At 37.5% G+C, this 15626-nt stretch overlaps 1 protein-coding gene across 2 annotated transcripts; it reads right to left on the minus strand.

The window, feature by feature from the left end:
- Positions 1 to 585: 585 nt before the first annotated feature.
- Positions 586 to 14228, minus strand: LOC105443546 (NADH-cytochrome b5 reductase 3-like). 2 transcript variants are annotated; one of them, XM_030989088.1, is made up of 10 exons: positions 14144 to 14218; positions 11758 to 11760; positions 9521 to 9676; positions 8202 to 8274; positions 7138 to 7244; positions 5503 to 5632; positions 4418 to 4501; positions 3593 to 3678; positions 3288 to 3387; positions 586 to 2609 (listed from the first exon to the last, which is right to left on the minus strand). In XM_030989088.1, the coding sequence occupies exons 1-10, from the start codon at positions 14162 to 14164 to the stop codon at positions 2437 to 2439; spliced, it is 933 nt and encodes a 310-aa protein (XP_030844948.1). In that variant the 5' UTR covers positions 14165 to 14218; the 3' UTR covers positions 586 to 2436. The 2 variants fall into 2 exon arrangements, with proteins under 2 accessions (XP_030844948.1, XP_030844949.1); XM_030989089.1 differs by lacking the exon at positions 11758 to 11760 and having other exon boundaries at positions 14144 to 14228.
- Positions 14229 to 15626: the final 1398 nt, after the last annotated feature.

The following is a 15626-nucleotide window of genomic DNA, read 5'->3' on the forward strand; positions in this document are numbered from 1 at the left end:
GAAATTACTGGTATTTATGTACATGACAAACGGGAGAAAATACGGAACAATTAATTACCTGATCAAACTGCCAATTTAAGATTCGCATACATTTATTGATCTCATATTTCAAAGATTCGGAACTTTATTATTGGTCCCATTTACTTCAAACTTTTGACATTCTGTTCCTCTGATTCTACTGCTTTCATACAAATGAGTTAATTACACGTACAAGGGTCGGATTGCCTTTAGCATGCCACAGATCAAGTTATGATTATTTTCCATCACTCGGATATAGTTATCAGATTCATCTTTACGATCTCAAGTTCTCTCCATCGATCTCACTCTCCTCCCCTCATCTCTCCCTCTCTCTCTCTCACACACTTTTTTTTTTCTTCCAGTGTTAGCATCTTTGTTTTCATTCTTCATTCTTTTCATGACTCAGTCCAACTGACAGGGAGATATGTATTTACTGCACCTGGGTGGAGAGTGGCGAATGCAGATTGATGCCTTGCTAAAAGACACTAGGGCAATGGCTGAGATCCACAGTCCCGAAGCGCAAAAGTATCCACAACATTTCTAAAAGATAGAGAATCATACTTCAAGTTTCCCTTGTCACCAATTTTATTGATCATTTTAAATGAATTAATAAGGATCACAAAATGTTCGTTGAACGATAAACAATCCATGGTTTTACCATTACTACAAACCAATATTTGGTTAAAAAAACATAAAAAAGATACAAAATATTGCAATTCTGCTGAGAATTAAAAATGCCTACCAGTACTTCCCAATTCCAATGCAATAAAATTAATGACATAATTGTAAATACAACCTTAAATTGCCAGACTATTTTTTCACACTATTGAACAGCAAGCTTTCGTTATCTACAATTCCACACTTTTTTTTCTTCACAGAATTGATTTGGAGGGCAAGTTAGGTTATGCTACAGCTGGGGAAATCCTTTCCACAAAAGATTTCTTATGACAAAATCAACATCTTTGGTGTGCAAAAAAATCAAGCAACGCGCAAAACCTTAAAAATATGTAATTTAAATTTGAAAGTGAAATTGCATTCAGTTACCATACTGTCCTGTGTATTCGAGGCAGTAGGCTAGGCTCGAACGTTCTCTTCTTCATACTTTCTCTTGTGATTTGCAATGAATAAAGTATGTGATTTACAAAAAAGGGAAGGGTTTGAGCCAACCAGAGAAATATACATGTAGATTGTATAGCCTAATTATGTGTGTAATATGTACTTTACCTTCACAAACAAAAACTATAAAAAAAATTCAGAGGAAAAAAAGTGATAAATCTTCACTATTTGACTTGCATACATATATGAATGCAATGCATGTACCAGTACTAAGTATTAAAGTCAATGTTTTTTCTCTTTATAACTAAATGGCAGTACATAATCTAAAATAGTTGAATCTGTTAGTGGATTAATTTAGTATTTTAGCACCTATGAAGTCCTGTATAGTCTAATAGGCACATTCGATATCCTTACACAAAGTTAACATTGTAAACAGTATCAAATCATATTTTGGTACATACAATCGACTTTTGATTAATGCTACCTATAAAATTCATCTTAAACTCTCAAACTGGCTTTTCGACAAAAAATACCATACTTTAACACAATATTTCCATAAGTTATCAGCATGATTGCAAATACTTTACAAAAATTCTACCTTGGGCACTTCAATAGCTTAGTGGGTCACCTTTTGAATTGACACATTCATATGATCCAAACACACCTTCTCCGGGCAATATGATACGCTATTGACAATGACCTTGAGTTACATTGAAATTTCTCGAAAGTCTTTGCGATCATGTTGACCTTACATGACCCTTGACAAAGGTAGCCCTGGGTATGGACAGTCTAAAGGCTCATTCAAATAAGGAGCGGTAAACCGCAACTGTGTTTTTAATCAAGATTAAATGAATAGCAAGAGCACGCAGAAAAGGTCATATAAGTATTCACGTAGCTCTGCGTTATACGGTAAGATACAAAAATGTGAAGCATACAGTCAAAAGTGTCTTAGTGGTCACCTCTTCCTAAAGGCTACCTAGCTATAGTAGTCACCTATAATTGCCTCCTTCAAGGAGGAAATGTGTTGTAGAACCTGTCTAGAAAGACCACCTGTCTACCATGGTCACTTGTTACGTTTCCCTTGGGTAACCTACATAGACAAGCTTGACTGCATGTATTGACCTTACGCCATCACAAAAACCCAAGTGTGGTTTATCGCACCATACATGTATCTTAATAAGGCTTACAGATGCTCAAGCTTGGGTATATAGTCGTTCATGAAGTAGGCAACTTGGTGAACTCTGAGCCAATGGGTATTCCGCTCCCGTACGGACATATCCATGAAGGGACACTAGTACTGACGGGAGCGTAATACCCGTTGGTTCAGTATGCTACCCTCTATATACCCACGCATGAGAAACTTTAATATGCGAAGCGCATTTCCTCGGTGTAGCCGAGCTTCTCAAGGTTGGGCTTACAAGCGAAGTCAATCATGGGTGGAGGGCCACACATGAGGACCAGGGTATCGTCTCCTGGTGGAGGCATGTGATCCTTCAGCATCTCCTCACTCACAAACCCAGAGCTGTACTGCCAACCTGAGATGAGAGGTGTGAAGATGGTATAATTATGTTATTGTGTTGAAATGGAACTACATAAACATGTGGCATGAAAGTGTGGCCAACAACCTTGAGCTGTTACTTGTCATATTTACAAAATGAGGGTATTTCAACAGCCATCTTTTCATGAAATTTTTTCTATGATACACTTTCACTTGAATATAAACAGAATGAAAATCATTTTTTTTTGCCCTTTCAAAGGACTTGACCATCTTTTGAGAGAGACCCGTTTTCATAGAGTCTTGATCTCTAGAGATCTTAGCCTTGGAAAAGGTGGTCTTAATCTTGGAAGGGAAAGTATTGGAGTCGGTCTTGGTCTTGGACCTTGAGGTCAGGAATACAACACTGATGATGACTACATACCTTCTCCATGACGATTCAGGGTATACCAATCATAAATGCCTCTTTTTTGAAGAATCTTACAACTTTTTCGGGTTATTTTTGTCAATTGTTATACATTTGTTGAAAAAAAATTCTGCCCTTGCATACTGTTTATTGCACAGCATCACATATGGTCAACTTACCAACAGTGTGTAACCCAATTAATCTAATTTCCACTTCCAGACAGGGGAATGGACGCGAGAACCAACAGCACAGCTAGTTTTGGGACCATACTGTTACAGCTGACCTGAGATAGCACTGATGATGACTACTTACCTTCTCCAGGACGGTCCAGGGTATACCAGAGATGGAACCTGTCTGGTTGGGCCTTCTTCACTTCCTCAAGCTCCTCACGCAACAAGATGTCATTCTCCGTCTAAAGGAAGAATAGACCAACAAAAATAATATTTCAAAATATAATATTGATCGTTCAGGGGCACTAAAAATAAAAAGTACTGTAGGGCTTACAAGATAACAGAATATGAAAAGAAACATAAAACTTGCGAGACGTGATGAAGCAACTACAGAAACAATACCAACAACAACAGCAGCAGCAACAACTGATAACAAAAACCACTCACCTGGTTAGCGAAGAGGAGCCATAGGTTACTGGTGTCGTCCTCATCTCGGAAGACTTGACGGACGAGCTGAAGCATCGGAGTGATACCTGTAAACAAGAGTTGAAACTATCTTCAATATTCCACAGAACAGCTTCTTTTAAAGCGATACCGAACTGATGAATTTCCTGCCTTCGCATACTGTTTATTGCACACCGCCATCTCATGATCAACTTGCCAACAGTGTGTAACCCAATTAACTTATTTTTCAATTAGCAGACTCGATGCGAGAACCAACAGCGCTGTTAGGGAATCAATGAGTTACGGAACTATACTGTTACAGCTGACCTGAGATAGCACTACAGGGGATTTCGCAGTAGTGCTTGTAGTGTAGTATGGCTTTGAGGGTTACATTGATCATATCGTCTGTTTAGAGCCAGAAGGGCATTAACCTCATATCATTTTACACAGACTCAACACCATCTGGCTATCAAAAGAGGGTATCTTATTCTGCAATTGCTAATACTTGTTATTGTGTACCAGAAACAGCACAAACGTACAGAAATTATGTAACAGGAAAATGCCTATTTGTATGTAGAAAAAAAGGGAAAAAAATTTGACCTGTCATAATATTGCCAATTTTAAGATATTTCTTTTTTTTCCACAAGGAAGTTTTCTTTTTCTTATGATGTCTACAAAGGGATCTGTCAAGCACATGCCTTGTCAAGCACTTCCTCATGCCATATTGTATCATTCAACACCAACAAAACACAGGAAGCTACAAAGCATGTTAAGAGTTGTCAACACAACGAATCTGCACATCCATAGAATATTGTGAAAATCCTTTACCTGTACCACCAGCGATCATGCCAATGTTCCTGGCAAACTTCTTCTTGGGTGCTGACTTCTTATCAGCCTTGATGCTGAAGTTACCTAGGAAAAAAAAAAATTCTTTGTCAATTTTTGTGTGATTTTCTAACACTTAGTCCATGTATATACATGTACAGGGCTCAACACTAAGAGGCCTCTAGGACCAATGGGTGCCAACAATCGAAGTTTAGACCCCCAAAGTTATGATTTTTTTTTTTTTAAACATAGGGCTCATGCATACGGACTGCAGACTATCATGTAAATTAACCCTTCCAAGCTAGGATTTATTTTAAGTGCTAAATTGATCACACTTTCCTCTTCACATTGGCAACAATATTTGTCTTTTATTGCTACACTGTTCTAATAAAATGCAATGTCTCTAAAAATATCCATGTGTAGAAAATTTCTATAAAGAAAGCATTGATCTACATTTGCCACTCTTTACCCAGGAGAGAAATGGGGACCTGGTAGGACGAAAGAAGCCTTGTGATAGTTAATGCCATATGCCATCCAGGTAACCATATGGTAGGAAGACCCCCCAGGGAGTGGAGATGGTGAACACTGTGCAAGAATGAATATATGATGATTGGGGTAATACTTTCTGTAAAGCATTTAGAAACAAAGTATTAAAGGTAAAGACCAGTTCTGGTCATGTGATTGCATTGTGAAAGAAACGTGGAATCGATCAGAAAAGGTTGATCATCTAGCATATAAGTATTGATGTGTACTGCAAGGTTCTGGAATCATCAAAATAAAAAGAAATTTGGCCCAGTCTTGGTGAAGTTACAAGCACTGTGCACAGAAATATGTATATGGGACTACGCGACACGTGCGCGATATCTATCCAGTCCAGATAGATATAATAATTTACCAAATATATCAATTAGTAGGCAGTTTCCCGGCAAAATTTGTATCATCACGTATTAGTAGAAACATATTCTTTCACATGATTGGTCATAAGAGCTTCCATTTCATTTTTTGAGAGGGGGGCGTTTCCAAAACTGGTCTATACCTTTAAGCATTATACAAATGTGACTATCATTATTATCAGGATTCCTACTTACCTCTGCCATCATAGGCGAGGAGGCCACTAGGACCACGGACATCGATGGCATCATCGATCGGAAGGTTCTCCAGATACTGGGACATCTTGCCTCCGTCAGGGAACTTAGGATGGACGTCCTTGAAGTACACCTGTTAGGAATCAAGAGTTTGATTTGATTTGACTTGATCATTTATTACTTAACTTCATGTCACCTAAATATGACAGATACACAACATGTATGGTGTTATGGCATTAATTGGAAGGTTCTACAGATACTGGGACAGCTTGCATCTTTCAGGGAACTTAGGATAAATACTCTTGAAATATACCTGTAAGTTATATTTGAGAACACTATAAATGGGCCATTCCATGAGAAGAAGGACATGACATCAAAAAAAGAAATGTACCTCTTATGTTAATTCTTTGATTTATCACTAACCTTATGCCATGGATGTTCATAAAACATTAGGGCCTTTCAAATTCAATACAATTTTTTTTTCATTTTTGTTGATTTCCTAAGATCTCAAACTATCATCAAAAACGTACATGTGGTACTGTAGCTGAAAAAAAAACCAATTTATTGCAGATTACACAGGATTCTTGTAATATTTTTTCCTGAAAATTTCGCTAAATGGAAAAAGATGAATATATTTCCATATTCTAAGGGGTCCTGTGATATTTAATCTATTACATAGGGGTGAAAATGGCCTCCGGACAAAATGTAACGCGAGTTACTGTAACGTGAGTTACCGACATATTTGCTTCCTGCATTTTACTAGTCCATTGTTTCTTATCTTTAATATTGTGATCTTATACTAGTATAAGTCACAACCTACTATCAAATTAAAATAGGAAAGATTTTGTCAAGATTGTCTAGTATGAGGAGAAAAGAGGGTCTCGTAGAATTGACCATGTCCTTTTTTTGTAACGCGAGTTACCGAAATTCAATAATCCAAGAATCTAAAAATGTTTGTTCTTCAATTTTCTTTTTTGTTTCATTCAGTTGTTCTATATCTACCCTGTCCATGTTTGAAAAAAGTATCTTGTAGATCCTAGCAGTTCTAAAGATATAGGCACATTATCGTGTCAATGTACCCATTAAGTGTAACGCGAGTTACCATGGAATGGCCCAAATCAGAATGTTTTCTGTGACGTCACAATTCACAGACCAGATTACCAATTTGATATTCGCATAGACTTAGTGACCTCATATTTCAAACATTCATAATTCTCTTATTGTTAGTCCGATATATTTCAATCTTCTGGCTCTCTTTCATAAAGCTATGTGTAAAGTTACGCATGACTTTACGAATGACTTCATGAAGGGCTAAAAGGGATTCTCAAAACCTTTTAATTGCACACCGGTAAGCTAAAATTGAAATATGCAGATGTAGAATAACCATCATCATTAACAAAACATTTAAATGCAAAGTGTATTTTTGGCTACTATTTAATTGAGATTATGGGAAATACAGTCACACTTTGTTAAAATGTCAGGAAAATCATTGGGCATCCCATTTGGTTCTTCATAATCAAATCATTTGTAAAGTTATTCGTAACTTTAAGCACAGCTTTATGAAACACCCCCAGCTCTCATACAAATAAATTATTAACATAGGTTTGATTGCCTTTTAATCTGTGTGTGGTGTCTTACCTTGATGACGAGATCAACGTAGCCCCTATCCTCATCACTAGTGACCGGTGTGTATGGACGGACGACCAGCTTACCATCCATTCTGGTGGTCAGGTAGATATGCTGACCTATAAATAAGAGAGGTCAAAAATATCTGTCTAGTCCAAGTTTTGAACAAATCAGGAATATCCTTCTTGTCAATGTTGAGATTAACCTACTATTCTAAATCTCAAATTCATATTTAAAATCATCTTAATACATTGCCGATGTTGAGTTTAAATAAAAACCTGTCTAATTTGAGTCATTATGCATCATTTAATTCACCTGATACAAATGATTAAAGTTCAATAGTCAGCATGCAAATTGCATATGTGTTGCTAGGTAGGACTAGCCATAAGGTTTGTCCTACCTGGCAACAACTAATGTATGTGATTTGCATTCTGACTTTTGAGATATACATGTATCTATTCGTAACAAGGGAATAAAATAATTTGAATCGAGGCACTTCACAAAGGCATACACATATTAAATATTGTTACATTATAAAAATGGCCTATAGCCTAGGGGATCGGAAACATTGGGCTTTGGTCTAAAAGGCAAGTTAGCAATAGACCGGTTTAATAACATATTTAAATTTTATGCATTTAAGTTTTAACCAAAGGTTGTTCTTGACAGCCTGAAATCTTGGCCAGGGCTTGGAGGACATGGCAACAAGTAACGTACATGTATTAAACAAGGTTATTCTTGACAATCCGAAAGCTTGCCTAATGTTTGCCCGACATAGCAACAAATATTGTAGTGCATTTATTAATAATAATAATATTGGTTTCTTATATAGCGCAAGTATCGACCTTGCAAGGTCCTCAAGGCGATCCAACATTACCCGGCTATGCTAGGCTGCCGATTTACACGCTCACAGCATTTTAAGGAATTCCTTCCTACCGGTACCCATTTAACACCTGGGTGGAGAGTGGCAAATGTAGATCAATGTCTTGCCAAAGGACAATAATGGGTTGATGGAAGAACTTGTCAATAGGTCCTCAGGAAAGAAAAATCTATAAATTTGAATATATGTTTGGACTGACCTGTTGGAAGACCCAGGATATGATCCTTGCTTGGAAGAGCAAAGCGGAAGCGACGAGTGTCATGGCTGATCTCCTACAAGATCGGAAAAACAATCATCATATTTAAAAATATCCAACATTAGAAAATTTTAGATGATACAATCACTACAGTGTATGTACAATAGTACAAAGGTCATGTGCGTCGTAACAAATTTCCAAGTAATCTTTAGAAGAATACTTCCAACTGTGTATCATTGAATGTATTGTCTGTGCATACTGGATATAGATGAATAATGATTCCATTATAACCTTTATGAGAACGTTTCCAGAATTTGTACAAATGCAAAAATGACATTTATCTGCCCATTTGGAGATTGTATCTACAAACTGGCTAACTGTGATTCGTATGAACTCTGACTCTTATAATGTGCATTGGGCTTTAACCCTTTCAGGTGAATTGACCACACTTTGTTCTTCAAATTGGCAACAATAACTGTTTTTTTATGGCTACATTGTTAAGATAAAATGTAATGTCTCTAAAAATGATATACATAGGCAAGAATGTTAACAAAGACTTTGAATCTATCAACATGTTGCCAATTTACAGATTTTAGTGATTCTTTTCCTTTATAAAATTCCTGCCATCAAACACAATATAGTCATGCTATGAAACTTGATGCAGTATGTTAAGAAACTAAATTTGCTCTTTCTCCTCAATTCGATTCGATTCGATTCGATTCGATTCGATTCAATTCAATTCCATTCCATTCAATTCAATTCAATTCAATTCAATTCCTCATGTATCTGGCATATTTTATAGGGCTCTGAATCCAAAGTTATTGAGCCAAGCCACAAAGTGTAGAATGATTGTCATGAAAGGAATGAACACAGGGTTGTTCCCACAGACTAGACAGCAATGCGACATTTTAAAAACCTAACCTAGCCATCCTAGCGCTGCATTTAAATATTTTAATATATGAATAAATTGAATATTTGCCTTGGTACGGTGTGGTGGAGATTAAAATTAAATCGGCCAGAATCTGGACTAACGGTATGTCGCATGACAAGTTTCGACCTGGGTAGTTATTTGTTTATGGTAATCATCCTGATTTTCTTACGATGTCATTTATTTAAAGAAAGATACCTTTGCACTTGTAATTTCTGTATGAAATCTCATGTGATAAATTATCATGTCAGATTCTGTGTGTGTGCATATATTATAAATATTTATGACTAGCGCATGACGTATAGGTTTCTTTTGAACCAATCAAATGCAGCGCGAGGGTTGCTTTGTTAGGTTTTAAAACAGTTGCAGGGAGCTCAGGTATGTAAGAACTTACCTCACGATATACCAGCTGGAGAGGAATCTTAGTATCAGCGTCGATCAGGGTCTTCTTGGGTCCTTTGGACTTCTTTTGTCCACCCCCCAGGAAGTACCGCCCCACGACGATCGTCAGGACGACGACCCCAATCCCCACAACCACTGGCACACCAAACTATAAAGATACAAACAGAGGATGGGAGATGATAATTAAGTGTTCTGCTTGTTGTTTTGGAGCCAGGTTATAGGGACTTTTAGATTTACACGACGAGAGCGTGGACTGCAGCGTGTGACATTGTGTTAAGGCACTGGGCCGTGCCCAGGATGTCACACATGGCGGTCCACGTTCTCGTCGTGTGAATCTAAAAGTCCCTATTAAGGCAGTCAAACAGTAACGGCAACTTCATTAGAAATATCCTTTACGGCACATCAACTGTAAAACTTGAGGATTCATGCATATATTTAATACAAATGACACTGCAAGAAACAACAAGTTGTGAATGATCAATGTATGAAAACATGAAATCAAATCAATACGCTTCACCCTCAAGTTCTATAGTTGTCTAAAATCAGAGCAGTACTAATAAAACAAAGTAATGAGCAATTGAGTTCTAGAAAACTAAAAGAGAGCTCTGGTAGAAAACAAGAATTCACTCCAATCATATCTCTCCTAGTAACTACATAGCAAAGAAGAACAAAAAGTGAGCTCATATAAAAGAGTACATTCTACACTGAATCTATAAAGCAAACACAAATGAAGTTTCAGTCCTCTGTATATAGCTACATGTAGATTAGTTCATATGTATACAGAATATAAAAAATAACACACATCCCTAACTAATATACATTTTGCGTTCCGAAAGCATCTTTTCATGCCACTGTATTTTGCTCTAAGCTACTGCTCTTTGTAAAGATCCAACATCTGTTGGCACTCATGTAGCAATTCAAATATAAACGTGCAGCTGTTTTAAAAACAGTATGGTAATAGTAACGTGAAAAAAAATAGGAGTCAATTCTTTTTTATCCTGAGTTCTTGTTATCATTACAAGCATGCATGGTGTATGCAATCAGTATTAAACTGATCTGCATTGAGCACTGCACTTAGCATACTTACATTTTACTTAATTTCCCTTGCAATGTCTTGCCTAGACATGTAGTTAATAATCTTGAAACTCATTTATATTCTTATTAAGAAATAAAGTAATGATAGTACTCAGCATGAAATACTGTTGTTAATAATTGCTGTATTGTTAGAAATGAATACCAAACTGCAGTTAAATCGGCAATTAAAGTGAAATTAATTAAATACATTGAATTTTTTTAAACTGTTGATTAAATTTATCAAGCCTGGTTGAAAACATACTTACATGTACATAAATATCTGCCTTTCACTGCCAAATTTGTCTTTATTAATTAGGCAATAAATGAGAGCTTTGAAATAGACCTGGAGCACAATTCTTTTTTTTCTTCCAATGCTCTTCTTTGCTACAGAGCTTGATCGGATGTTTTGCATCAATACACTTTAGCTCCATTTGAAAGGAAACAGTTCAAACAGTACCTAATTGCTAAGAATTACATGTACAACAACATGCTTGACATTACTGTTAAACCAGAAACTTTGGCCACATAGAGCTCTTGCTTATTAATCATTAAAAAAAGGGTATTTTCCCGCCACCAATACAAATAACCCCCAAATGTCAAGAGATCTTTTACACATGGAGACATCCCACTTTGTGCATTTTAGAATTAACCACTGTCGAAGTAATGGAGGTGCTTCATGAATACCTTTCGATTGCCCTCTTGAGAAAAATACTTCCACCTGTGTATTAGATCAGGGAATAATATTCCTGGTATCGCATCGCAATTTGCTATGCATTTTTGCATGACTGCTATACAAAATATCTTTTGTGTAGCAGTTTTCTTCCATAGAAATGTACAGAATTTCATTTGAAATATTTATCCATCGCCTGAAATTGCTAATCAAAAAATTTGAAGAAAATTATTCCCTGTAGATAATGTGCTGTTACTGTTAGTGAATAAATGAATGATTACATCGTTTTCATCGGCATGAATCCAGTATTTTTTTCTTGGTGGGTTTCATGATTTTAACACAAATGACCTTATTCAGTGATGTGTCAGCAATGAAACGTCTATGTATTCATGATCTTTCATGTGTCTGTATCAATTGCATTGTTTGCGAAAGCTTCATGCACGCCAAAGTTTCTGGTTTTTCAGTCGTTTACAGTCAATAATTACCTTCTTTGCGATGTGATATGGTTCAAGGATGAGTGATGTGAGTTTTTTAGCGGTGAGTGCCAGAGAAAAGTCACAAACCAGCCCAGAGGTAGCCAGAGGTGAAGTACAGACATGCACAGAAAGGATTGAGAGAAAGAGATTTTGCAATTTTAAAGCTTGCAGGACTGATTTTGTTATGACAATGTTGATTTGTGCAACAATTATAATTGGGAGGGGAGGGGAGGTTCAGCAATGGGCGCATGTATGTAGATCAACTATAGCAGAGTGTTTCACAAACAAAAAAATCAGATATGTAAAATTGTAACTTACAATGTATAATTATAATAATAATCATCTTTTAAAAGTCCACTCCAAATTTTATAAGTTAAACCGAAAATGGAAATTCTTTTTGCCCAATTGATCGTGAGCCCGGCAGCAGCAACTCCCGTCTTTTAATGTCTTTTGGTATGACGCGGCCGGAAGGAGTATGAACTGATGATCGATCATAAAGCACCAAGTCCTTTGTGGCTGGGTTCCAGAGCTCTGGAAGCCATTCTTAAAATCTAAGATGCTCTCTGGTGCAGTCTGATCATATATGCTACAGGTAATGCATTTTGAAACACATTTATGACTCTTTCAGAAATAATTTTGTTTGAGAATGAGTTTTTTTTATGATGATTGATGATAAATATTAGTTTAGGGATTAATAATAGTACATTTTAAATATCTCTATTAAATATTACTGCTTAGACCTGTTACTTTTATAGTTAGTCTATACCATACATAGAACTTTACAAATTGAGCGCTTTACATTTAGAAAACCTGCTCCCATTGGCCGATCCGCTTCAGTGGCTTCGAAATTAAATGAGAGAGGGCCTAGACGTAGACTAGACTCTACTTAACTCAGGGATTGTGTAACTTTGTCTCAGATTCTCATGATTCTGAAACAAAATCCTGGATTTCTTTTAGCTCATGCTGCAATAAGAAGCTAGTTTAAGGTTGCAGTCCGAGCATGAGAAGATAAAGCAAGGTCATTGCAGAACAAATTTTGAAATAGACATCTAGATCAGGCCTTCTCAACTAGTTTATTAGAAGTGCCAAAATGAAAATAATTTGAAGTTGAAGTGCCAACCTGTATTTTTGAGCGAGCCAAAATCGGTTAGGGTACAGGGGCAAAGTCCCAACGGGGGTGCAGGGGGGCAGAGCCCCCTGAAGCTGATGGATTTTAGGGCTTTGTAAAGGCCCAGATGTGGCATTTTTAACACCATTTTATTCCAAAATATATCAATCATAATTTCATATTGATGTGCAGGGCTTAAATTAATCCAAGGCCACCAAGGCCATGGCCGTGGATGCCCTTTTGATTGGCCTCAATGCCCCTCTCATTGGCCTTGGAGATTTGTTATGCGTTTCCAGTTCTTCCTATTTGTGCTGTAATATAGGAATGTGCCCTACAGAAAAGTGGCCTTGCCCTAAAAGTATTGAAAAATTAAATGAACATCAAACAAACAAAAACAACATGTTTCCAGAGACTGGCAATGTTAAAATTAGTAGCACAACGTAAGCTTATTGTTGATTAGAGCTAAGGTTAAGAGTCTTATAAAATGGTAAAAACAACAAATTCCCCTTTCTTTCTTCCTGTTTGTTAAGCAGACATTTTGGGCTCAACTTCGACTGCGACTTCTTGATTTTGCTGAGTTTTGATTTTAAAATATATAGTCTACAGGGCCTAGATCTAGAGGTCTATTTTCTTTCTTTTTGTTTGTTTTTTGTTCCCCTTCTTTTTTTGCAACAGTCGCGCGCCACTCCGACTGACCGCAAGCGTGCCGCCAGTTGAGAAGGCCTGATCTACATCTAGGCAACGAAATCATGAAAGTTATGTAGGGGCCCAATCATTATTCATTCATGCACAAGGGGAAACAAAGTCAATGGCTATTTACACCTCCAGCCAGGTCCCATGGCAATGCTGTGAAGTGATTATTTCAAAATGTACAAATGCAAAGTGGGACCTCTTCATGTTTTTGAAGATCTGTGGATATTCGGGGTCATTGACATTGCAGTAATGTGATATCCGTGAACTGGTCTTTCATAAATTTTAGACAGTCTACTTTAGTTTAGGTCAGTCAGGAACCCAATGAGGCATGACTTTACCAAGTCGGGGGAAAATTCACCACTCCCCGAGCATGCCGAGTAACCCCACCCACCCCCAACTGCCCAAGGCCAGAGCGCGGCCCAGGGGTCAGTCAGTGCCTAACAAAAGAGGTACAAAAATGCGATCGTGTTTTCACGTATTACGAACGATTCGGCGAGCTTCAATATAAAAAACATCGAAATAGAATTGTACTAGATAGTTAACTAACAGTTTTATCTCTCACAAAATAATATGACGCTTAAAAGAAATAATTACCAGAGCTTCTTCCACGCCCATTTTCTTTTCTTCTCCTCTGAATTGCAGGTCAAATTATCGGAAGAGCAAAAAAAGTAGCATTCTAATATAACAGAAAATCTATTAATGGTGGCCTAAAAGGGAAAACAGCATTTTTGCCCTGGCATTTTTTTTCTCTCAATGAAATCTTCCATTGGCGTTGATAACTCTGGCATTTTACTAATCTCTAAACTTTTTGTATATTTTGTTATGGGAGATATTCCTAAGCAAATACAGTTCACAAAGAAAAATGATCTTATTTGTTTTTCGGTATTTGTGTTAGGTTACATGAGTTTCAGATTCAGAGATTAGGCAAAACGATGTTTTAATGGTGGCCATATTTTTTTATTTATGCAATGCCAATTATACATTATCAATTCCACAACCTAGATTTTCAACCATTTTTAGTACATGTATGTTGATATAAAGGAAGCTTTTCTCAAGTAAATGCATATAATGTGGAAAATCATCTAGTTTGTTTTAGATAATTTTATTGGGCCTGTCTATAGTCTCAGATAACGAAAACATCAGGCAAAACGATGTTTGAATGCTGGCTATTTTAAATCTATGCAAACAGACCATTTTCGTAAGGTATTGAAAATGTAATGCACATGTTAAGTGCCTCCTTAAAAATTATTTTAGTCACCTGTTACGACTATTGTACATGTATTTCAATAGTCCTATCGAGCAAAAACTTTAATTGGGGGGGGGGGGGGGGGCTTTTGGACCTCCCAAATTAAATTCAAACGTGGTTTATTTCTAATTCCATTCCAGTGATTTACAAATGTTACTGAAATGACATGATTTTTCGGGTATTTTTCTCTCTTGTTTGCCCATTATGCCAGAGGCGGTTGGGGGGAGGCACTGTTCCACCCACTTATGGGGCTTTCACATATACACTCCGGGGCCCGTACGGCGAGTAAAAACAGACATTTTGGGAATTTTCGGCCGGTGTCCGGCCGGCTGCCGACAAGTTCCTACGGGCGCCGGGACAGTTTTCTAAGCCGTACGGGCCCCGTGGTGCTGAGTTGGCTGCTCCCAATTCTCCCGGCGTTTTGAACTGACCGTTAGCCCGTAGGAAACCCGTAAAGGGCCCGTCAGGCACCTTACGGGTCCCGTGCGGGCTCCGGAGTCCGGACAGTGCCCGGACGGGCCCCTTACGAATTTTTCTTCAATTTTAATAAAAAATATTTACGGGCGCCTTGCGGTGCTCAAGGGTTCCGTACGTGTACCCTACGGCGCCCTCACGGGCCCCTCAAGAGCCCCGGGTGATATGCACAACAACAGGCGTCTGCCGTCCGGGGGCCATTTAAAATGAATATTGCCCGTGCGGGTCCCTCACGGCGGCATCTCGAAATGTACAACGCAGATTTAAATACAGGAGGTACGGATACCAGAGGACACATACAGAGTGAGTCAGAAAAAATGTCCCACTTTTTAAAAGTTGTATTGTTTGAAGTATGAA

This window comes from Strongylocentrotus purpuratus, unplaced genomic scaffold (genome assembly GCF_000002235.5).
Source record: "Strongylocentrotus purpuratus isolate Spur 01 unplaced genomic scaffold, Spur_5.0 spur5_scaffold_18, whole genome shotgun sequence".
Taxonomy (NCBI): Eukaryota; Metazoa; Echinodermata; class Echinoidea; order Camarodonta; family Strongylocentrotidae; genus Strongylocentrotus; species Strongylocentrotus purpuratus.